This window comes from Poecilia latipinna, unplaced genomic scaffold (genome assembly GCF_001443285.1).
Source record: "Poecilia latipinna isolate Pla-1442-1.1 unplaced genomic scaffold, P_latipinna-1.0 Scaffold1971, whole genome shotgun sequence".
Classification (NCBI taxonomy): Eukaryota; Metazoa; Chordata; class Actinopteri; order Cyprinodontiformes; family Poeciliidae; genus Poecilia; species Poecilia latipinna.
In genome coordinates, this window is record NW_015114587.1 from 11,036 (window position 1) to 35,299 (window position 24,264).

A 24,264-nucleotide genomic window follows, 5' to 3' on the forward strand; every position below is an offset into this window, starting at 1 on the left:
CTGAGTGATCCCCCTTGTCCATTTTCCCCCCATTATGGTGGAACGCAGCCAGAACAATCTCACCTAGGCCACCCAGCTGCCACCCCTCTCCCTTTTAAACCCTTTTAGGATTCCGAATCGTCCATTTCCCATCATTATACTTCCATTTCATTAAGCAGCACAATAGCAGCCTTGCGGTGCATTTATTATTTCCGCCTTGATGGCTCCTATCGTGGAGCAAACTTTGTGTAGATTGAACGGCGAGTAGCAACACGCTGCGCAGGACCTCTGACCGCAGCCTGTTGCTTTAATGAGCTGCTCATGCGGTTCCACATCAGCCCTGATGTAACTTCCTTCTCCTTCCTGTGTTCTGTTGCAGACTTTGGAGGCGGTGCTGAACTTCAGGTACTCCGGTGGAGCGGGCAAAGTGGAGGGCTACTACAGGGAGATGTCTCTGGGCGTCCATGTAGACGTGGAGCCGTCTGTGTTTTTTACCAGAGTTAGCACCCTTCCTGCTACCAGGTAACACACACATGAACCATGTTGTATTTTCTGTTTCCACATGAAAACCGAAAATGGCTCCAACACGTTGCTATTACTCCCCCAGGGCTGTAGGTGGGGCTAAGTTTAGAGAATGGGACATGCACATAGAGCCTCCATACAGCTTTGTTCACTTTGTTGATGAACAACAAAGTGAGAGTGAAGTCTTTTGTACGGAGTCATGACAAAGTTGAGCTTCTTCTCCTTGTCACGTTGGATTATCAAACTAATGAGTTTACAAGACAAGCATGTAATCAGCTGCTGTTGTTATGGGTAACGCATATGGCACATTTGATGTTATAGGTCATATTAGAGTTGTGTTAATATGTCAGCGTCAATTTCGCTGCACACATAAATACTGGAGGGTGAAATCTTCACTGAGGAACTTGTTATAGATACCTTAAAACTCTGTTTCCTGTTTTTCAAAAAATACTTTATCGACACAAATCTGACGTTTCATCTAGATTTTCCAAAAGCAGCTTTGATGCATATTGGGGACCCTGATGTGTCCCAGTTTCACCCTTCTTACTGTGTAGTTAAGTTGGGCAATGCATCAATACCCATAGCAAAGACCTTTGACCCTTTTCCCATATCAGCTCAATCACTATCTGTTCTAACAATAACATGTTCTGTGTTTCTCCATGTTGGTAGCTGTAAATTACAATTAATCTTTAATGTTTTACAGGAGGGACTTCTTTCTGGGTTTAGACTCTTAATCCAAGTAAATGTTAAACTCACTTCTCTTTGAGTCATTGGTGTTCCAGCTTCTAGGTTCCAGGTTCTGTGTTTATTTCTCAACATCATAAATACGTTTCTTTCACATGAGTGTGACTGTATGGATCAGGTGGTTGAAACTTGGACATAATTAAGAGTCTTAGCATGGCGGTCTTCTGTCTATTAGCATCTATCGTGTTTCAGCAACGCTACGTCTACAATGATCTCAGACTTATCCGTTTTTGGAAGAACGTCAGATTGTTTTTATATTGTCATGGCTATTTTCTTGTTCTGATTAGTGAGAAGGAATGTCAAAAGGATTTTGAGATAAGTCTCAAACATACTTCATGCTACAAACTATAAAAGGGCCTTAAAACATTCAATGTTTACCCTGTGCAGCTGTAGAGATCCTATCGGTTCACACTTGTATTTTTCCTGGCTTTACTCATCTTCTAAACTCCCCGACTTTTATGAAAAACCTGGAAGAAAAAGAGACGGATCATGGGCGAGTAACGGCCTCTTGAGGTGAGTCATTAGCCAAAATAATATCTGAAGTTTGAGTCATCCGTCTTGACTCGGCACTAATAGTTATGCCGCTCTGCCCGCTGTACCGTCACCCCTGTCATTGCGTCTCCCTCACCTCCTATGCTCGCCTGGTATTTTCTGCCTCACTACTTTGACACACAGTATCTGTTGGCGCTCAGCCAAAGCTCAAAACATTTCAGACGTGTTGAAAGTAAGGCTTCAGGGAGATTTGGGCAGACTACCTGCAGATTTCCAGAACTCTTCCCGAGTCGAACAAACTTTGTATTTTCTCGGTACCATGTCTAGAGTGACTCTCTGGGCTTTACAGACCCACAGCAAGAGGTCCTTGACATGCACTGACCTATATGAGGACAAACTTCTCCAAAAATCTGTGGCAGTAAACAACATTTCAGAATGTACTTGGCTTTGGGACAGACTTCTCTATCTGGTGTAGCTGCAGAAAGCCCTGGAGAATCAAGAATCTGTAAAGTAAAAGGGATTTTAACTTTACCACCTTGCAAGGGCATGTTTAGTGTGTAAATATTTTCACATTACAGCCCAAAGCTCCACCAAATTTCATTGGGATTTTGTGTGATAAACTAGCCTGGCTGTTGAGTCGTACCCAATTTCACTTTCACTTTCAATTTCAATTTGTCTTGGAATACGACAATCCGCAACCATGTGACTGTTTGCAATATTTCAGCTTTGGATAATATGATCCTTATTATTAGGGACGCACAATATTATTGGCATGGTATGAATATCGGCCGATATTAGCTGTAAAACTTAATATTGGACAATAGCTATTCCATCAAAATAACTCACTCGTTGTTTTTAAATGAGAAACCAATGATAATGATGCCTGCAGCATCATTATATGCATGCGATGTCATGACATCCATCACATGATGTTGACCTAATCTGATCACGGCGGGAGAGCAGGACCAATTGAAAATGTCAGCATTGTTTAAGTGTCGGAAACTTGTAAAATAACTACTATTTGCTGATGTTTTGTGATGTGAGGAGGAACAACAACAAAGTCCTGCAGCACTTCGAACCTCATTAACCATCTCAAGAACCACCATTACGACCATAGCAATGAGTTCATGGTGGCCAAAGGTGAGAGCGAGAGAGTGAAGAACTGCAGAGTACTTGCGTATGTATATCTATATGGACAGAAGATATCTTTTATGACTGTAGGCTGCTAAGTACATGAACAGGGTTGGCAAGTATAAGCTTTGGCTTCAGCCTATTCCTTTTTTGGTAAATTATGGGTTTGTTTATTATTATTGTTTTTGTTTCCTGTGTTTAATGTTGATAATTTACAAAAATAAAGTGAACTGAACTCAACTGAGAAAAAAAACCAACTCACCAATGGTCCATTCTACAAGCCTTGGATAAATATCAGTATCGGGTATTGATTATCGGTTGTTGGTATCGTATATCGACCAAAGACCCAATATTGTGCATCCCTACTTATTATAGAGTGCTATAAGGACCACAATTCCTTTCATGCTGATCCTGATTTGTGATGTTGTTACGGCCAGAAAACAATGAGAACATTCGGAAGAAAGTCTTTTTTTTTTTTTTTTCCAGTTTGACTGACTATTTGTGCATAGTGGTGGGCTCTCCTACTTCCCTCTTTTTAATTCCATCTGAAAGCAGTGCATTTCAAATGTTACCCCAGTATTGGCCTCGAGATGAAAATCCAAGATTAAATGTTGCTATCAAAGTGCAACACCACATGCAGATTTACTGTGCAGGTTGTTATTAATCCAGATTATGCCCTTTGCTTGAAAACCCCATTGTCTTGTTTATTTGGTGATGACTCAAGACTTTTGCTCTGCAGCTTTTCTATTAACAGTTACTTTGGTTTATTTCAGTAAAACAGTGTTTTTGCTTTGGGTGAGCAGGCTGTCCTTGTGGGTTTTTTTTTTTTTTTTTTACGTATTCCCGCCTCCCCTCAGCCAGACGGCCGGCTTGTGTGTGACAGAAACATCTGAACGAAAAAAACATTCATGTGCATCAGCTGCAAAGGTAAAATTCAGTCTTAATCTTTTCCCCCTGCATCCCCGCAATCTGTTTTTGCAATTACAGAGTGCTTTATGTATCCGGCTCTAAACCAATTACAGAGGCATTTGCAGCACTGAACACAGGTGTCGGTGTAAAAACATCGAACGTGAATTGCAGCAGCAACATTTTATATGCAACGATCTTGCTGCAGCTTCAGTTTTTATATCGCTCGTCTGATCATTGAATGCTACTCTAAGTACTACAGAATTAAGGGATGAAGAGATAAACGACCAGTTTAACTCACATCAGTGGCTTTCAAGACAGAACTGTTCCAGGTTTTAAGTAGGAAATATGACAACATCGGGTTTCTCTAATAAATGTTTCATTTTTTCTGCTTCAGTGTTTTATTATTGACCGACAAATTCAGCTGAGTGGGTGTACGTAACATTCCCTAGCCACCTACATAATTTCATATTTATTACATGTATAATCTATACATATGACAACTGAACCTGTATTTAATAGTTAACCCATCAATATAGTATCTATTTAATTTTCACTGCAGTGGATGAATAATTTCCTTTTTAAATTGACCAAAAAGAAACACTAGCATCAATAACAAAAACACCAACAATAATTGAGCAGTAATATAATACATTATATCCCACTATAATCATCTGTATATATGATCATTTGAACGGTTTTATGTTCAGTCATTGTCCAAGTTAATATTCCACAGTTTGACTCCACTTACTAATTCACAAATGGTTTTGAATTTGCATATTTTTAACCGTGATTTCCCTCCATAATTTTTTTATTTGCTCAAAGTTGTTCATATATGGCTTTGTCTGTCTGTAGTTTCACTTTGTCAATGAATTTTGATGATTTAGATTTTACAAATAGTGTGTTGGTGCTTTTTAAACAGCAGACATTATGTAGCTAAAAGTTCCAGAATGTTGTCTGTCATTTCCTTTGTTTTAGTTTTAGATCAATGTTTACAGTTTGCTTAGCCTTAAGGCTCCATCTTTGACGTTACACCCAGATGCATAATGATCCGTCCAACATTGGCTTCGGAGGCTAAAAATGTCCCCGTCATTGGCAGCACCCTTAATCCTCCACTGCTGATTAAGCCCAAAGCATTTTGCGCGTTGGGAATACGTCAATGTGTTATTGTGCCGTGGTCGGGTTGCAAAATCAGCACTTATCGATCATGTTTTGCAGAATTGATCGAGGCGTGGGCCTAGGACTCATCAACGTTGCTATTTTTAGAAACTCAACTGGTGCGTCAGATATTTATGGCCCTTTAACAATGTAATCCTGAAGCTAATGTCCACCCACTTTTGACAGCACAGTCTGATTGATTCCCATCGATTTGCTGTGTAGACCCAGACCACAATCGGAATAGAGGTAGAAATACTTTTGTTTGATTAACTATTGAACATTGAGCTTGTCAGATGTTCATACCTAAACGGGACGGAGTGTCTAATATTCAGAGCTTCATTTGAGGTACATTAGGTACTGATATATCATTGATGGATGTTTTGCTATTGCACTGAACGATCATAAAATCTGCTTCAATATGTGTTCTGCTGAAGACGCTGGGGACAATTTGGCTCCTTCTCCGCCTCTCTCCGTTATCAGAGAGTAATGTAAAAGTTGAGGCCGTAATGGAGACAAATAGTGTGAAGCGCTATTGGCGGTTTTGAATTATTTAGTTAGCTTAGATCTCTGCCTTGCTTTGTAGCCAGATAGAATACTTATCAAAATGATTCAGTGCCATGATTCGGTTAATACCGACTCGAACGGCGCAGTGAGCTTTCATCTCTGGCCTCTCTGCTGCAGTTCTGAACTTCACTCTCCTTTCAGCCTAATTTGACCTCATTAAGGTCTTTTTAATTTAAAACCCTTATCAAAAACAGTGCAGTCTGTAATGCCCAGGTCCAGTTTCTCTGTCTGCTCCTTCAGTTTATCTCGGGGACTCGACGCATGAGTAATGATGCCCTGTTTCCTAACTTTGTGCTCTGATTGATCGCCTCTACTAAACTGCCCAGACAATAAATTAGCAGCTCGCCCCGTTCTCGCCCGTTAATCAGGCCTTTCGACAAAGTCACCAAGATGGCTCGGAAAACGCGCGCAGCCCTTTAATGATATGCTCTTTTAATTGCTGAAGCAGTTTATTAGAGGTTTGTGCATGCTAAAACCAGCAACCCCAAGGTTTAGGAGCTTGTTAGGAAAGAGATCAACGGACGAAGGAAACATTTGATTTCACTTTTCCCAGCTGCTGCTTTTTAGTTCACTGATCACTTTAATGTTGATACTGGAGCTTATTTTTGACTTGATTCAGGCCAGTTAACAGTGTTAAAATATGTTTTAAGGGTGAACTGATTGCAATTTTCTGGCTGATCGCCAATTACCGATCTTTTAAAAAGCTTAACCTGCTGATTCTGATTTTGGCCAATGCCAATTTTTTTCATTTGAAATGTTGCTTAATATAGCAAGAAAGGTGTTGAGTTGGTAACATTGAGGTCACTATTGTTAATTGTAAACGTGGAGACATAACTTGGAGGGCCGGTCTGTCTGTCAAACCTTTCTCACCAGAGAGCAAAAGAGAGCAGTGGTTGATTCCGAGACCTTTGCCAAGCTAGATAAGATCGGTGAATGAGATCGGCTTCACATGTAAAAATCTGCCGATCACCGATCTCCCAAAATCAAGAAAATTGGCACCGATAAATTGGCTGGCTGATAAATCGATGCGCCCCTAGTTTTAAGGGTTTATAAAACTGTTTTAAAACCACCAATCTTTTTTTTTTTGTCAAAAATCGATCAATCAAGTTTATTTGTATGAAACATTTCAGTAACAAAGCAGTTCAAAGTTCTATACATCATTAAAACATGGTGCCATAATTAAAATAATCAATACTCATGCAATATGTTGGTCAATATTCCAGTTATTATGGGTCAAATGTATTGAAAACAGAATAATAAATGAAAGTTGTAGCTGACATGACTATAAGTGTAAGAATCTGTTGGTCATGCTATTTTAGCACCACTCACAATTTAGTTTTGTTCTTCTCTGTGAAAACCCCCCCCAATTTGATCATGTTAAAGTTGTTTTTTTTATTTAGACTTTATAACTTTAGTGACCTTCATTAGACTTGGGCAGAAAGAAAGCAGGGAGGAAAAAATACAGCAAAGCTTCCGTTGAGGGCCGTTAGCCTCTGCATGTAGCTCCTCCTCTGTTACGCTACATCACAGGTTGCCCCACATTTTGGTTGTGATTTTTGTGTGTGTGTGTGTTTTATATGATTAAAAGTTTGACATCAGTACCTCTACAGTATAAAATGATAAAGGTTTTAAAATGTCTTGTTGGCTACATTATTTTTGCAGCACCATCACAGTGTGTGACATGCATAGAGCTTCATTTGAGAATAGAAATGTAAACATATTCCGGACTTCTTATTGACTACCAAAGTATAGGAAGCAAATTTGGTCAGATTTCTGCAAAATAACTGTGAATACAGCAGAAATGTTTCCAGACCTAATGAAAGTGCTGAAAACAGCTTTGTTGTACGATTTCCATATTTCTTCCGTTTTGGACCTGCATGTAGTGTGCGTATTAGCAAAAAGGTGTTTACCAATTAACATAGGAAGGGAGAAAAAAACATGCAGCGCTGTCTCCGCAGTGTAGCTTTTTAGCTCTCTTCCTTTTCCCAAAGCTGAGGAGTGTTCCCCGGTGAGAGCAAACATCTCTCAGAAAAGTTCCCGCTGTGAGTGGCCAATGGTGAGGAAGGTCTGACTAATGAGAGAAAGCCTGAAAAGGTCGTTGAAAACAAGATGTCCACTGAACTTCAGACAGAGCCTGAGCCGTGGGCAAAGGATAAAGCAGCAGACCGTTATTGGGAGAAAGGCACAAAGAGGTCGATTTGAAAAACCGTCTTTGATCAACTCCACCGTCCACTACTTATCAGACAGTAAAGCTCTTGGACTGTACAGCTGGTCAGAACCCTTCACAGGCAGCAGCAGAACATGGTAGGGAACATATATAAAACCCTACTTTAACTTTATTGGAGGTTGACGCTCTCATACTGAAGTTCTGTGTGTAGAGCGAAATGGGTTGCCCAGGGTGCCGATCACAAACTGAGTGATAGCAGCAGCCTGCTTTGTTTTGCTAATTCACTTACTGAGGTGATCAAATGTGAGCTTTCCTGTTTTAAGCTGACAGCAGTGAAACAGAGAAATGAATCTCTGCAGCACTACTCTTAAAATTTGTGTTGGACATTTTCTGTGTTAACAGTTTTCAGAGTGCAATCCTCCCTTTACTCCCCTCACATCCAACAGTTAGGAAAATATTGTTCTGTTTTTTAACAGCTTTATCAGCTTTATCAAAATGGATATTTTTAAGCAGAGTGTGAAAATTAGACGAGGCATCTACCTCAAAACTAAACTGGTTCCTCTTGAGAGAAACCTGGTAACTAAAAGATCTGGCTTTATATGTGAGAAGCAGAATCTTAAATGTTTCTTTGGATTTAACAGGGAGCTGATGAAGGGAAGCTAACATAGAAGAAATACGATTTCTCTTTTTCATTTTCATCAAAACTCCTGCTGCAGGTGTTTGGGATCAGCTGAGGGTTTTAAACAGCATTTTATGAACTTCCTGATGGGAGATAGCACAATGTCTAACAATGTCTAACACCTTGAACATAACATCCTGGTTGTTTCTATTTGTTTTGATTTTTTTCCCCACTAAGAATTCAGATTTTTCTTTAAAAATTCTGACTTTTTTTTTTCAAAGAATTCTGACTCCCCCCCTCCACCCCTTCAAAAATCTGACTTTAATCTTTAGATATTAAAATCAGAATTATTAGACAGAAGTCAGAATTATTATTTTCTTTTTTTAGTGGCCCTAATCCTCCTCCATGAAAGAATTGCTGTAGTCCTGACTTCAAGTAACAAATGACTAGTTTTCCAGCATCTCTCCTGGACAGGATGTCTCTGATTTTGACAATCTTCTGGAATGGGCCTGCTGACAGCAGAGCCGTTCTGAGTGTCTCAACCGACTAAAAATTGGGGTAATGACAATAAATGGTAATAATACTGAACCCTGCCCCTCTTTCCTACATAAATAAGTTAAGAAAAATATGATAGGGCAGCATAAATACTTCCCAGCCAGTTATATTGAGGCTATAATTCCCCTGGACAATTATTTTTATGAACTTTAATGGACTTTAAAACTATAGCATCTGCAAATAAATTAAGAAAGTCTGTACTTTTAGTTTTATTTAAGAGTTATTAAACAAATAAGCACAACTGAACAAGTTTAGAAGTATAAAATAACTTCCTTCCAACATCCTTGCATTTTTAAAAATCCTCTTCAGAATGAGCTGTTCCTCTTCGACCTGCCGACGCTTCAACTATTAAAATTTTCTCAACCTCACCATCTTTTACTTCTTGCTACGGGCTGTACGCACAACACAGCGTCTTAAAGGAACATGAGCATAGTCTACCTACACACAGCCAAAAAGAGGACAAAAACAACTTTAATTTTCATTTGTCTTTTAAACACCCAGAATCCCGACATGGGAAAAAAATGATGTTGGTCATCACCAAAAAATTCTGGTGTTGGTTACGTTTTCGGTTTGTCGCCCAGGCCTAATGTTCATGACTTTTCTAAATGAAGTTGATGGAACTTTATCTCTAGATGACTTCAGTTTTCTCTCCTAAGTTCCAGCATTTCTGAGGCGACTCTTGTCTAATGTGAAGAACTGTTGTAGCACAAGCTGCTGTTTTTGCAGCAATGAAAATCTTTGCCATGCTACACATTACTCACTCTTTATCTGGGTTTATGAATTTACTGTATGTTCAAAAAGTTTCATAAGAAATCCCAGCCCAGATCATGAAACACTTTTTATTGTTCTTCATAAAACCCTAACCGTAGCCCTTTCCTGCTCCAGTCATTATTCCTGTGAAGCAGCACTTAATTTTGTTACCTGGTTCTGTTTCCAGACACGCGGGCCTTTCATCCACCTACTTTGGGGGCTAAAATTAACTCTTTGAACACTCAACATGTTGATCTGAATCACAAATTGCTCCTCTTGTGATCTACATGAGAAAAGCAGGCGCGGGATGATGCGCAGATGACCTGCTCCACATAGGTCTTCAAATTTAATGAAAGCACGGCCACCTTTGATGTTCTGACAAGCACTGAGAGTACTTTACACTCCGTCTTCTCTTGATCTCACCGACCCGCTGTGTGCCACGCTGCTGTTTATTTTTAGCAAAGTAATTAGAACCAGACGCATAAACACAGTCCAAGGACTGGCCAGTCATGTTTTTTTTGTTGGTTGGGGGGCAGACGGGGGTCATGTAAAAGTTGTGTTGAATTCGATGCATCGTATCGGCTTTTTTGGCTGAAGTGTTCCTGTCTGTGCCCGCAGCACCCGGCAGTGCCACCTTCTGCTCGACATCTTCAACCCGACGGAACACGAGCTCACAGTCAGCGCCAAGAACAGCGAGGACCTGGTGCTGCATCCCAGCGAGTGTCAGAGGTGAGCTGCAAGTTTATGTGGAAACCTGCAAACATATTACTTAATGTTTCCAGAGGTCATCAAAGGTCAACCAGCCAGTGCACATCTGCAAAATCAAAACGAAATATCACTTCAATCAATTGTGCTACATTTGTGCAGTAAAAATTTTCCTTTGTGCCGCTAACATTTCATCACTTTCCTTAAATAATAGCTTAAGTCATTATTATTTTGGAAAAATTATTTAGGCCACTATTTCATTAAGATGATGATCTTAAACACATTAATAATTGTTTCCTGAGGTCATCAAAGGTCGACCTCTGAAGGCTTCTGGAAACATGTATAGCTACACTGTTTCCCTATTCGATAGGTCAGTCATGATAAAATCAAAGCACTGATCAACACTCAGCTGTGTCCATTAACACAAACATTAGCTCTGAGTTAGCTGTCCAGCTGCAGCCTCTAAATATCAAACTGCAGCTGGTCAGATATCAAATGTTAAATGACTTCGATCAGGTTGTTTGCTGGAAAACACAATGACATTTAAAAGTTTAAAATGCTACCGCAGCGTTTTCTCCTTAAAACAAGCGACTCCCTGGACCAGCCACTTTATTAGGCACACCTGTTCAATTGCATGTTGGCAAGGCAACAAAAAGGAGCATTTGTAGGCCCACAGTCCCTCTAGAGTTTAGAAAACTAGGATAGTTACTTCAAAGTCTTCCTTTTTTCCTGTTGCGGTTTGAGTTTGTCCGCTCATCATTACGTGGCTGAAAAGTCTTGTTACTTCCCAAATTAAACTTCCACACAGATGATTGCTTTTTAACCGCCAGTATTTCTGAGAACATTCCTGGAGTCCATTTAGACTGGTTACACTTGTGGACTGCCCTCATGTTGTCCATCTATTCCGCCCTCTTCACTTTCAATACCTTCATTCCAGAAGTACTTGGTCTCTTTCTCAGAACTGGTCGGTACATCCTAAGTGTTATGTTTTAGTAACGATTGATTGAAGATGTAATAGAATGTCTTCCGGCTGTCAGGCAGAGTTAATATTGGTTCAAGAACCTCCTTATTGCAGATCTTTAACTGTCACGCCGCTTTTTTCCAGTAAAGACTGAATTCAAGAGTGTTGGGGGGTTTTTTTTCGTTCTTTTCTGGCAGTTCTCTCTAAAATCTCGCTTTTTGATATCAAAATTGATTTGATAGCAATCAATTTTTCAACTTTACCAGAAACAGAACAGCACCACCTACTCTTTTTCACTCGGTATCATACATGTCAAGCTATTTTATACAGTTTGAAGTCCCTTTGTTTTTGAAAACCGTCTTTAAATATTATCAATTGGTTTTGATTCAGTTTCTTTCATGGTTTCTTTATATATATATATATATATATATATATATATATATATATATATAAGTTGTGTGGAGATTAGGGATGCATGATAGTGGATCTTTGGTCAATGTCCGGAAACTCATTTGGCTGATAACCGATACCAATACCGATATTGTTTTCCTACTTAATGAAACTATATGACTTTGTCTACTGTGGAGTTAAAATACTGCATTATCTTTGTCAGTTTAGCCTGCTACCAAATGCTAATGCTAAAAAGGAGGCTGAAAATGATGCAACACTTTCAACTTGTATTAAGTTTAACATCAAATTTATTCATGACATCTGCTCTCTAAGACAATGACAACACTCAAACAGTGCAAATTTGACATTGTGCTGTGCTGTAGGCATCACTGTCACTGGTTTGTCATATAAAAACAATTCCTTTTATATCGGTGACTTATTTTGACAGAATGGGCGATGTCCGATATTAAACTTTACAGCTAATAACGGCCGATACTGATACTATGCCGATACTATCATGCATCCCTAGTGGAGATAGAATCATAGCTACATTGCTTTACTAAATTGATGACATTTTGTCACATTACAGCCACAAATTTTAAAATACATAAACATAAAAACATCAGTCTACATGACAATTTGTTTCCATCAAAGTTCTGTACGTAAATTTTGAAGCGTCACATTAGAAATCTCTGATTAAAATGGCAAAATTTGAAAAAGCGGATTCGATTTTGCAAAAAAGTTTCTTGTGCTAGCTTGAGGTGGCAAGCTTCCCTGTCCATTGGTTGTTTTGTGCATGAAACCTGAAAAACATTTCCAAACCTCCAGCATGGTGGGGAGGGCTGTCAGCTCCGGGTTGGCTGGAGAAAGGCGCTCCAGGCTGGGATGTGAGCGGAGCAGCCAGTGGTCGCGTTAACTTTATATTTTCCATCTTTGGCTGTTTTTTGGGTTTTCTTAATCTATGATGGGAAAACCTGAAGACCATCAGTCATTTTGAAAGACTGCATTTCACAGATTTGACTACTTGCTGCAGATGCGCAGACATTTTCAACTTTACACACAGAATACATCGCTTAGGTAACCAAATCCATCAATAATAATAATAAAAAATGTCCCATTTGAGTATCATCTCTGACTTGAACTCTGAACTACATGCGTCTCGCTCTCTGGAGCTGACAGCGCGTTGAAGAGTTATGGACTGTTTGATAATGGACAGCAGTCTTTGGAGCGAATCCTCTCTCACTCAGAGAGTCTTACTGACTTCTGATCGCTTCAGATTGAGAGAAGTTCCCTCAATTCAGGCTCCAGAGTTTGGATCCAGCCTCAATATGAACCTGGAGACATTTTCATTACACACAAATGGGTTCACAGTTTACGTCCATTTTTATAATTTAAGTGTTTAATTTCATTATAGATTTTGTCAATGCGGAGAAAAAGTTACATGTATTCATATGCTTGATGTGTGATGAGGCGTTGTGGATTATCTGCAATTAAAATGTGATTATTTTCAATTTAAAGGGGCAGTGTTATATAAAATCAACTTTTTTGAACTTTACATCATGGTATTAAGTTATTCCCTCAACAACAACATACCTGGAGTTTTGTCTTCATGCTTGTCTGAGAAATCCTTTTATCTCCATGGCAACCATTCAGTTTTGCCAAACGCCAGGTTGACCTAGCTCCTCCTCCTAAGAACTTCCACCTCACAGGTCACCCCTTTCTCACAACTTCTCCACTCAGCTCCTTCAGACTAGCCAGCAGCAATTAGCAAACACCTGGTGGAACTGAGCATCTGCTGAGCTCATTATAGGAGCTACTGCTCAGTGAAATGTTAGTAAAAACATTGTTAAAGGGTTAAAAGAGGAGCCATGTTGTGATGACTTCCTGAAGTCATCACAGCGGAGTTTCAGAAAGAGCAGGAGTTTTTAAAAAGGCAGAGGCCCAATTCCAAGGCGTTAAATTTCAAAGTAATTTGTTTAAGTCCTATTTGATATGCATGGCATTTTTCTACAACAACTGAAGGTGACAGTTACTTTATTTTGCTATAAAATGGCACTATGTGTCTGGAAAATGCATAATACCATCCCTTTAACAAATGACGGGTAAAAATAGATTATGACGTTTCTGGGTTTTGTTTTATTGTGACAAAGGAAAACCCCACCACCAGGACAGGACGCTCTCATCTACTGAGAGAGCGTCATCTCTCAGTAGATGACGCTACTTAGATGTTCGTGTCATCTAAGACACGAACATCTAAGTTCCTATCTTAGATGTTATGCTGCAGAAGGCTGAGTTCAGAAACGGCTCCTTTAAATTCCACCTGACTTAAACAATCTGACACGGTCAAAGTTTCTCTCTCAGTAAATCGGGCCTTTAAAGAGACAGACTCACAAAACACTTGAATTTAGGAACGCAAATGATCGACACAATAAATACGATCCTGTGAACGTCATCGACTTTGATGCCAGGTTGTAAAAGCTCCAACAGCATTTTGCCGCTCTGCATTGAGGCGTGTCAGCTTCCTGAAAAACAACTTCATTAGCTTGTTTTTCACTCTTATTGGAGCTTTTCTGGGAGGGCAACAATGCAGACGGATGCTTGTCTGGAAATATTCTAATCTTTGAATCATTAGTAGTTAATCAGCCATTAGCCCCTCCTATTTCATTTGCCAGAGACATGCCTGCATCATCTCAGTCTTTTATTGTTTCTGTAATCCCTCCTACCCTTCCCTCTCGCTCAACTTATCATCGCACTGGAAATGGCAAATTATGATTCCAGTCAGCACTGTCTCTGCGATGGATCGTTGGCCACGAGCGGAGGTGCACCGGCGGTGACTCACAGGCGTTTCTCCAGAGGGGCGGGCGGGTATTATTTGAGGGGAATTAGGGGGTGGAAAGGCATCTTTTCAGACGGAGCCAAGCAGCTCATCACTCAGCTCTCCTAAAATAACCTTTTCCTGAGCAGAAATTAGTCGCTGAGATCAACAAGCTTGCCAGCGATTTATTACAGTAATCGTCTAAAACGGGTCGAGTTAATAAGTCTCTCAAACAAATTGTATTCAGAACTGTTCTTTATTTCATTCTGCGCAGCTGTTATGAGTTTATTAGGGATCGCCTACCAACCTGTAATTCTGCTGCAGGTAATTTAAAAGCTTGTCAGTGCATATAAATTCCCATAAGCTGCAAGTGCCAAATTATGATGGCCTGAAAATGTAACTGACAGAATGTAGGAAAGACGTAATATTGATGGACAAACTGCCCACATCCATCGAGCTCTTCGATTTATTTCATTTCCCTTTGGGATCAATAAAGTAGTTATGGATTTGAATTTAGTATGATCATTTTTTCCATCCAAAAATGATTGTCTGCTGTATTAATTTTTCCAAGAATTGTTCTGACCCCCAAATTATTTGATAAATTCAGTGATGGAATTAATTGCAGGGTCTGTATTTAATTAATTTCACCATATATCAACAAAATAAGGAACAAACTTTCTGCTGCTAAATTATTGACTAAAAACATAGCTCAACAGTAAAGATATTTATAGTTTATATTTAGGTTATTCAACCATCAGATTCTATCCGTCCTGATTTCCATTGTTTCAGGAAGCCCTGGTGGTTCATGGAACGTCTGTGGACGCTTACGTTAGCGTTGGAGACGTCATGGTTAGCCCTGTTATTTTAAGCTTGAATAGCTTCGCTGATAGGCTAAGCTAGTTGTGCTAATAATGTAGCATAATTGTTTTCCCGATGGAGTCATTTAATACAGTGTTGAGTTGGTGAGACAGTGGTGATGTTTTTAAAGCTCCAGCTAAGAACAGGTCATCTCAAGTCTTTATTTTGTGGCTTCAGTGCGACTCAATTCTACGTCTCTGAATTTATCATCTCTGATGATAAATGATTTTCTGATATCATGAATTATTGGATTTTACCATCCTGGGTTCACTTCTCATTGATTGGATGTTAAAGTGTTGGGAATTCTCTATCTAACCTTCTTTAGTAAGTAAATTTAGATTTTATTCTCAGTATTTACTACAAAATGAACCAAACCAGGTAGTTAGTCGATGTCTGCCAAAGACAATCACAGTTATACTGATTTAAATTTTTTTTTAACACTATTTCCAACGGGGTCTCAGAACAGATTTTGATTCTAAGGTCTCCTGCTGCGTTTCCATTTACCACCCACTGTTCCCCCTGTGAAACACATTGAACTACTTTACTCAAGTACCATCGAAAGCCGAAGTAAATATGAGTGCAGCATATGTTTTGCACCTCTGTCCTGGTTCTTTTCGATTTGTGATCAAAAGTAAGTAACATCATTTATGGAAACTGATTTAGTCATATATTTTATTGTCAGCTGAACAGGTTGTTTTTCTGCTTTTTAAAATCATTTTTAAGAGATATTGGCTTAATTTAGGTCATGTATTTAAGCTAAAACACAACAAAAAGTGACCAGAGAACATTTTACATTAAAACCAACAGGTCCAATTAATTTAAGTCACAACAGTCATGTTCCTATCCAATCCAGGAGCTTAGAGAGCAGGTTAGTTAGTCCAGTTATAACACAATTAATCTCTGTTGTCCAGATACATTATTTTGAAGTGTTTTGAGTTTTAGCACATCACAGCCTGTGAACTTCATGCTCTGCTCTCGTGACCTTTGCTAAGGTAAAGCAAAGTCCCCAAAATGAAGTCAGTACTTGCAGTTCTTTATTTTGTTTTGTATACATTACTGATGTTCTTCTTGGCCAGGTCTCAATAGAAAACTGATTTTATCATAAGCAAAGGGATTCCTGGTAAAGTGAAGGTTAAATAAGAAAAAATACATAAAATCAGATTCCAAGAACCATATCGCTACAGTTAGTAAAACATTGTCTCAAATGCCAAATTGAATCTAATCTTCACTTTCAATTAGTGTTTTCTCCTTCACAAGCACACGATGAAGGTGGAAAAGAAGAACCGTTTTTGAATGTTTGTATATGTTGGGATCATATATCATATATTCCCTTGTTTTCTCTTAGTTGGGTTCTGGTCTGTACCTCAGGATTATTATAATCATGTTAATGTTAGAAGTCAAGACATGTTTGAAAAGGACGACAAAAAGGTAAAAGAAACAGGTTAAGATGGCTCTGAATGCAGTCAAGATTGAAGAACGACGATGACAATACATACAGTACCTGAGAAAATTTATGCTCACAATCAATCACCCCTGGTTGCTGTAAAGGCCTTACAGCGTAGGCCCATCTTTTATAGTCGTCACATATCCATTGTGTCCTTCTCTTTTAGTTTTGAATTTTTAGGTTCTTTAAACACAGGTTTCCAAATACTTCATAACTCTGGGGCAGAAGGTGTTTCCACCTCAAACTGTTTTCCTTGTCCACACTTCTAGCACAGAAAATTAAGATAACTCACTATTTATTTTCTTTGGTACCAAAAATTAACCACATAATATTACATATTCCTGTTAGTCGGGGTTTAGTTTCCCAGGTAGCTGTCATTTTTAGGTTGCATATTATTAAATATTCTGTCATTGGTCATGGTGCATTTTACCTTATGGAGGGTTTTTGTGTCAAAAGTGTGCTTTAAAATGACTTTTCTGCTTTGAAAAACAGCTGAGTCGGTTTGTAATTTCTTTCATATTTCCAAAATTTCCAGTTTTTTTTTTTTTTTTTTTTTTTGTAAAAAAATTGCACCATATATCAACAAAGCTGTAAAACTCCATGACATTTTGTTCTTTAGCTCAGTGGCAGAGTGATCCTCAACCAAATATCATTTGGATTGCTGAACCCCACATTGCCTTCAGTGTTTACCCTTGTGACTCTGTGTGTGTGATAGAGATAGAAGAGCTCTGTGGGCACATTATGTGCCAAAGCACTGAGAAATTTTCTTTTCCTCCCCCTCAAGTGGCTGAGAAATTATTTTAGTCGATGTCCTGTTCGATTTTCACTGAGGGTCCGAGGTGCAGAGTTGGTCAGGCAGATGAAGTCTGTTAAAGTTTGAAACTCTTAGTGGAGTTTTGGGACTGAGATGTCAAAACCAGAATTTGAACAAAATTAAAATGACAGAGAAAAAAAAGTAAATGGTAAATGGAAATGGACCGGACTTATATAGCGCTTTTCCTGTCATTTTGATCACTCAAAGCGCTTTACACTAGAGCAGGGGTGGGCAAGCCTGGTCCTCGAGTGTCCTGCAACTCTTAATGTCTCCCTGGTCCAACACACCTGGATCCAACAGCTGAATCACCTCCCAAGTGCAGTCAGGTTCTCCTGACTCCTGCTAATGACCTCATTATTTGACTCAGGTGTGTTGAAGTAGAGATGCATCTAAAAGTTGCAGGAGACCCTCCAGGCCTGGAGTTGCCCACCCCTGCACTAGAGTCACATTCACCCATTCGCACTCACAAACGCACACACATTTATAGACCGATATGCAGGCAATATCGGTAGGCAATTCGGGGTTAAGTCCTTTGCCCTGGGGCACATCAACATGTGGCAGGAGGAAGCTGGAATCGAACCTACAACCTTCCGATCGCAAGACTCTTACTCTACCTACCCATACACAGCCACAGTCGCCCCTAAAAAAAAAAACAAAAACAAAAAAAACACTTCTAAAAGTTCCATACCTCAGCTTTAAAACAACTGCATTGCTTTATGTTAGTTCCAACATAAAAACACCAATAAAGCACACTGACTATGATATCTGCGTCTGTAATGTGACAAACTGTTAAACTTTCAAGGAACATGGAAACTTCCTCAAAGTTCTGTTTGCGACCGTTTCTATCATCCAGTGTCGGCATCCACAGTCCAGTTACAGCAGAATGCTGTGCCACCAACTCTGATGCCCACTCAGCGCCGGCACCTCCAGTTCCGACTGCACTCAGATCTCGGAGCGCACCCGACCTAACGCTACCGTCCCTTTAAACGCCTCCCTGTCGACATCAAGCCGTCCTGTCATTTCCTATTTTCTTCTTCTTCTGTGATGAATGAGATGTCAAGTGCGAGATGTTATTTTTTTGGAGTCTTCATCCAAAACTAGTGAAACCAACGTTTCAATCTGACAGATGCAGAAATGACTCTGTCAGTCATTCGCTTTTTCTGCCTGGGACAAATATGTTTTAATTGTCCTTACTGAGTTTTTTTTTTTTTTTTTTCCTTGCGCTACACAAACAGAATGTAAAATGAAAAGCTTTCATGTGAGGAGAGGGGTAAAACATTTCTCTTTAGTCCGCTCAACACAGAAAGCTGTTTTAATCTGCCTCTGCATTTACATGATTTAGAGGATTTGGTGAATACCTCCGTCTCTCACTAGTTGTCCTCCAGAAGTAAGTTTAGTTCGTTGAGTTTTTGTAGCGTTGCTGTAAAAGCAGCTTGTAGGTGAGTGAGTGATGGAGCCCTTCTTTCATCTCCTCCTATTTTTACAAGGTCCTTATCCTCCTCATGATGGCCTTTAATGGCACCTGACAGCGCAAATGGCCACTTTGATGTCAGGAGAGTGACAGTGTTCCTAAAGACCGCTGCGACGCGACCGCAGTGTCCGAGCTGCTTTCTTCCATCTTTCCTTTGAACAGAGCAGGACACAGTAGACAATGCTTGCCTGTTTTTTTTTTTGTTTGTTTGTTTTTTCCCCTCTTACAGCAATACCCTGCAAAACATTACATTAAATGTAATATGTTTTGCCATTTAAATATTTTTACTGTTAAATGTCATATATCCTTATTTATACAACTTTTCCTTTACTTGTAACTTATAGATGTATTTATTTTCAAGTCCAAATTAGAGAAAAAAGGGAAGAAAACCACAAAGAAAAGGCAACTGAACCTGAAGCCAAATGAGTGAAAATGCTTCTTTGGATGAGGTGTTTATAAATCTGTATATTTCTCAAAACTGCAACGGAAGCACTTTATTCACAACAGACGAGTCACATGATCAACAACCGGATGTTACCACTGACAGAAAAAACATTGCCTGTTTTTTAACGACTTATCACGTGAACAAATTTATTTCTGTGTGATTTTAATCGTCTTTCTTGTGCAATGGAAATACCGCAATTGCAAAATTGTTTTTTCCACATTAGTGGAATATTGTCAAAGTTTTGTGCACATTTGTAATGGAAATGCAGCTATTGAGTGGACAAGGCTGAAAATCTCACTTTTCTAAAACATAATAGGTCCTTGTTGTACTTGTAAGGGTTTATCTGTCTACAGCAACACAGTAGTTAAGCTGTTATTGTAAACCATTTGTTTGTCTGTTTTAGTTGAACATAAGTCCAAAGGCTTTTCTTGGTGTCAAAAATATTTTTTGAAATTAACATACCTGCTTAAAAAGAACAGAGTTTGTACACGTTTCATAAATTTTAGGCTTTGAAAAATATGACTTATCCTTTGATCCGTTATTTATGTGTTGCTGTGATTTGATCTGCTTGAAAGAGTTTTCTTTTATGCCCATTTTAAGAGAAACAATTATATAAAAAAGGAAAATTGTTCATAAAGTCTGACTTCTCTAACTATTGTTCGTTATTTTGTTCTTAATAATACTTTTTCCTTGACTGGTTAATGATGTTAACCATTAAACATAAAAAAGCGGTCATTCTTCATGTTGTTGTCTGTCTTCACACTTAAAGTGACTAATTTAACAGGCGGAACAGCTGGTTGTGCTGCCCTTGTGATTTGCAGTCTTATTTGTGATAATCTTTGTTATTTCAGCAGATTAAAGAAGCTTAAAAACCCGGTTTGCATAAAAAGACAAAGTTTGATCACATTTTCTTTGTGTATCCTGCCAACGAACAAATTGAAGCTGCTGGGAAGCAGCTGCTCGTGTGGAACAGATGTTCCAGAGATAAATGAGGGGACAAGTGGCATCATAACTTTAATAAGCTGACAGTTATAAAACACAGTTGCTTTTAAGAACAGTACTAACAGCAACAATCACTTTTTGATTAAAAAAAAAAAAATCATAATTCTGGATGGGAAAATAATGTATTGGAAGGTGGAAGGCGACCCTTCAGACATAACATTTGTTGCGTTTCCATTACAAATCAAAACTTTGTCTATATTCTTGTACTGCCGAATAAATATGATTTTTGCAATTGCAGAGTTTCCGTTAAACAAGAAGCACAATTAAAATCACATATGAATAAGTTTGTTCACTCAATAAGTCATTAAAAACACACAGCGCCTTCATCCTCCTGCATTTCCTGTTTATTTGTGGTTTGCACCAATGGCATCATCCTGTTGGTGATCATGTGACTCGTGTTTCCATTGCAGTTTTGCGAGATAAGCTAACTTTGATGCATTCATGAAAGGCCCTCATCATAGCAGCAAAATGTTTTATCGACAAATAAGTTTTTTTTTAATTGGTGTGCTTCCATTTTAAGCAAATTTATTTTTAAAATGCACGATTATACGATTAGTGGAAACGCAGGCAGTGACCAGGAGAAAGTGGGAGGCAGATTCCTGAAAGTACTGTAAGAATCAGAGGAGTGTTTCCTCTCTTCCTATAGAGAGGAAAAAGTCCTCTCTATAGGAGAATATGAACATTCTTTATAAGTTACATACTGCAGTTTTACATAATACATTTCATGACTTTTTTCTTCATGTTTCAGATTAGAACAGAAAATACTGTGACCAATACATTCATCCATAGGCATTTAAAAGTTACTTTCAGAATTTTGAGCTTTGTTTACTGTGCTGAACACACGGCTGCTGTTTTTATCAAAATGAGATTTGGGATGCATCGTGTCGTGCGGAGTGTCTCCACTACTGATACAGCAAAGAATTACTTGTAAGTGTAGCATACGTGTCATGAGTTCACATATTGCCTGCTACTGTAACATTCAGCATGTCTCATTGACAAATTAATGTCTCCAGTCTTCTTGAGAGGAGTGAGAAAAATGTGGATTTATTGCAGCTGATGTCGTCTTTATAGTATTTTCCTTTTAAACGGCCATCATATCATTTCTCCATCATGGAGCAGCCATCAGCTGTGTAACAACTGAACTTAAAGAAATAAGGAGGTTTCAGTCTCTGACTTTCTCTGTGTAGTTATCTGAAATGCCAGAGTTCGGCCTTTTTTCCAAGGGTGACTTTATGCGCAAAGGGACTCATTAGGCGGCCGCTCCTGATGGTCTCTATCTATCCATCAGGACATTTCCCAGTGAGCAGAAACAACAGCAGCCAGGTGCGCCTGTATTTTTTTATTTTTTTATTTTTTTTGGCACAGCACGACTCAGGAAAGCAGCTCTACTACAGGCTGTCGCACTCATTAAAAAGGCCACCCTACGACAACACAGGAGCTCCTCCAGAACCGCGGCGAACTCTCCCTCCTCCTCTCTTGTGCTGCCAGTGCAAACATTTTACATGGAAACTAGAAACATTATTCAGAACGACGATGACTTGCATAACTGATCCTTCTGACTTCGAGCTAAAAAAGCCCGATGAAGTTTTTCCTCAGTTTGCAAGCCGGTGGACCCATGAAGACTTGATAGAGGAACAAATATATGGTTTCTTACAATAGTGAGGGAATGGTACAGAACTACACTTTTTATCTTCATTTCCAAAAACAAATACCTGCACAAGTCTGACTGCAGAGACTGGGCTTGTGGTGAGCAGGTATATCTGGGTTCTGAATGACTTGGACAGGATTACTGCACTTGGTCAAATATTTAAAACAAAAATGTAGAACATGATTAAAATGCTATAATGGAATGCAGGAAGCTCTAGTACAGGGGTTCATTTTATAGGAGTCAGAAATTTGGTTTCAGTGTTTTCAAGGTCAAAGCATGGGGAAATAAAATACAGGCTTTGGAAAAAGGAAATCTTTACTTTTACTGACTGTACTGCCTACGCCATTGTTTAAATAGAACAGGAGACACAGAACCTGCTGATACTTCTTGACAAGTCTCCATCCTGGAAAGCTGACATTCAGGAATGTCAGAACCTGACTCACAAATCATATTGTGGAGAAATCCTCGAAGGATTCCAGGTGATTGTGATGTTTATTGGCTCATTATTTAGTATTGTTTCGTCTTCTTACTCTGATCAGGATCTGTAGGAAAATCTGTTTAGCTGGTTTATCAGTAAAGACGCGCCCGGCTTCTGATGACTGTCCCACCCTGATTATATGTCTGAATTAATCAGACTGAGTAATCGGCTAAAATTCACAGACCACGCCCCTTTTTGAACGGTCATTCTCCATCTTGCTCTTGACTCTGAGCCAGGTATTATTCAGTGACTCGTATGGAGGCTCAGCGATGTTGTTTTACTCATTTTGGGCTTAAGGCACCTTTACAAACTTCCAATAAGACTGTAAACCACACACACCAAGACAGTTTTACCACCACTGAAGAACCTAAGATTATGGTGGCTCAAATAAAATCCACAACTTTTCAAAAAAATGTTAGTTAGTAATGTTACAGCTTATTTTAACAGTGCAGAATATTGAAATCAGTCATTTTAACCTAACATGTCTTTCCATTCTAAGTGGAGGCTTTGGGACACAGAATGACTTTCATATGTCAGTCAGATAAAATCTTCTGGAAAATGACATTTCTTGTGCTGAAGTCAGGCCGTGGCAGCCTGCCTCTCCTCTCTTCCTCTCACTGGGTCGATTAGCTTTATGCTCTTTGTAGTCTTGGGGCTTTGATTCACAGATCAGTGTCAAAAATCACAACTCATGTACTTTCCATGTAGTGTGCGATCCTTAGCATGTCAGCTGAGGAATTATCAGTTGAATTCCAATCATAATAATCCCAGTTTGATGCAACAGGTAAAAGAAAACAGAGGTTATGTATTATTTCAATTATTTTGCAGTCACAATCATAGTAGCTCACTTCTGTAAGGCTTTTACTCAAATATATAAAGTGCTTATACTGCTTACTATTTTAAAAAACAAAACATTTTGTGCATGGAAACCTGGAATATTCTCATGTATTTTCGACAGGGTGGAAGATTTATTTCTGATGCTGTTAAGAAACAAATATTTGTGTCTTAAAATAAATATAAATCTGAATAACAAGTGCACCAATAAAGGTGAACATCAGCAGAACTTTAGCTTCCAATTTACTTCTTACAATGGATTTTTTTCTTTTTTACTTAAAATGCCTTTTCTTTTCCCTTGAGTATAAAATTCACTATAGGAAATCATTTATTGATGCCTACACTCACCTTACAATCATCATCAGCAGTTTTCTCTGAATTCCCATGTTGTGCTCCCACACACACACACACACACACACACACACACACACACACACACACACACACACACACACACACGCCCCTCTCTGAGTCATCACCACAGCTGTGTTCCTCAGGACTAAATGAGTCTTATGTGGGAATGTAAGGTTTTTGTCAGGGTGGGATTACATATGACATATGACCCCCACCATCCACCCACCCAGCACCATCCACAGCCTCCATCACCATGCTGGTCGACCCGTGACAATCAGTCGTTCGGCTCTGCTGAATCAAATGTACACAAGGACACACACACGCCTCATTTTCAAACAAAGCTTGTTGCCATGGTAACTTCCCTCCACTCCTCTCACCTCTCCCCGCGCCCTTGTAGTACTTTTTTTTTTTTTTTTTTTTTTTTTTTTTCCACAAAAAAAACTTTAAAACACCCAACA

General features: G+C 39.1%; 1 protein-coding gene across 1 annotated transcript in view; it reads left to right on the forward strand.

Annotated features, from left to right (window-relative positions):
• Positions 1–330: 330 nt before the first annotated feature.
• Positions 331–24,264, forward strand: part of LOC106935491 (trafficking protein particle complex subunit 9-like) — a 109,668-nt gene continuing 85,734 nt past the window's right edge. Inside the window, exons 1-2 of the mRNA XM_015015976.1 lie at positions 331–501; positions 10,206–10,316. Of these exons, the coding sequence (XP_014871462.1) occupies positions 428–501; positions 10,206–10,316 (185 nt within the window). The 5' untranslated portion in view covers positions 331–427. The remainder of the gene's footprint in view (positions 502–10,205; positions 10,317–24,264) is intronic.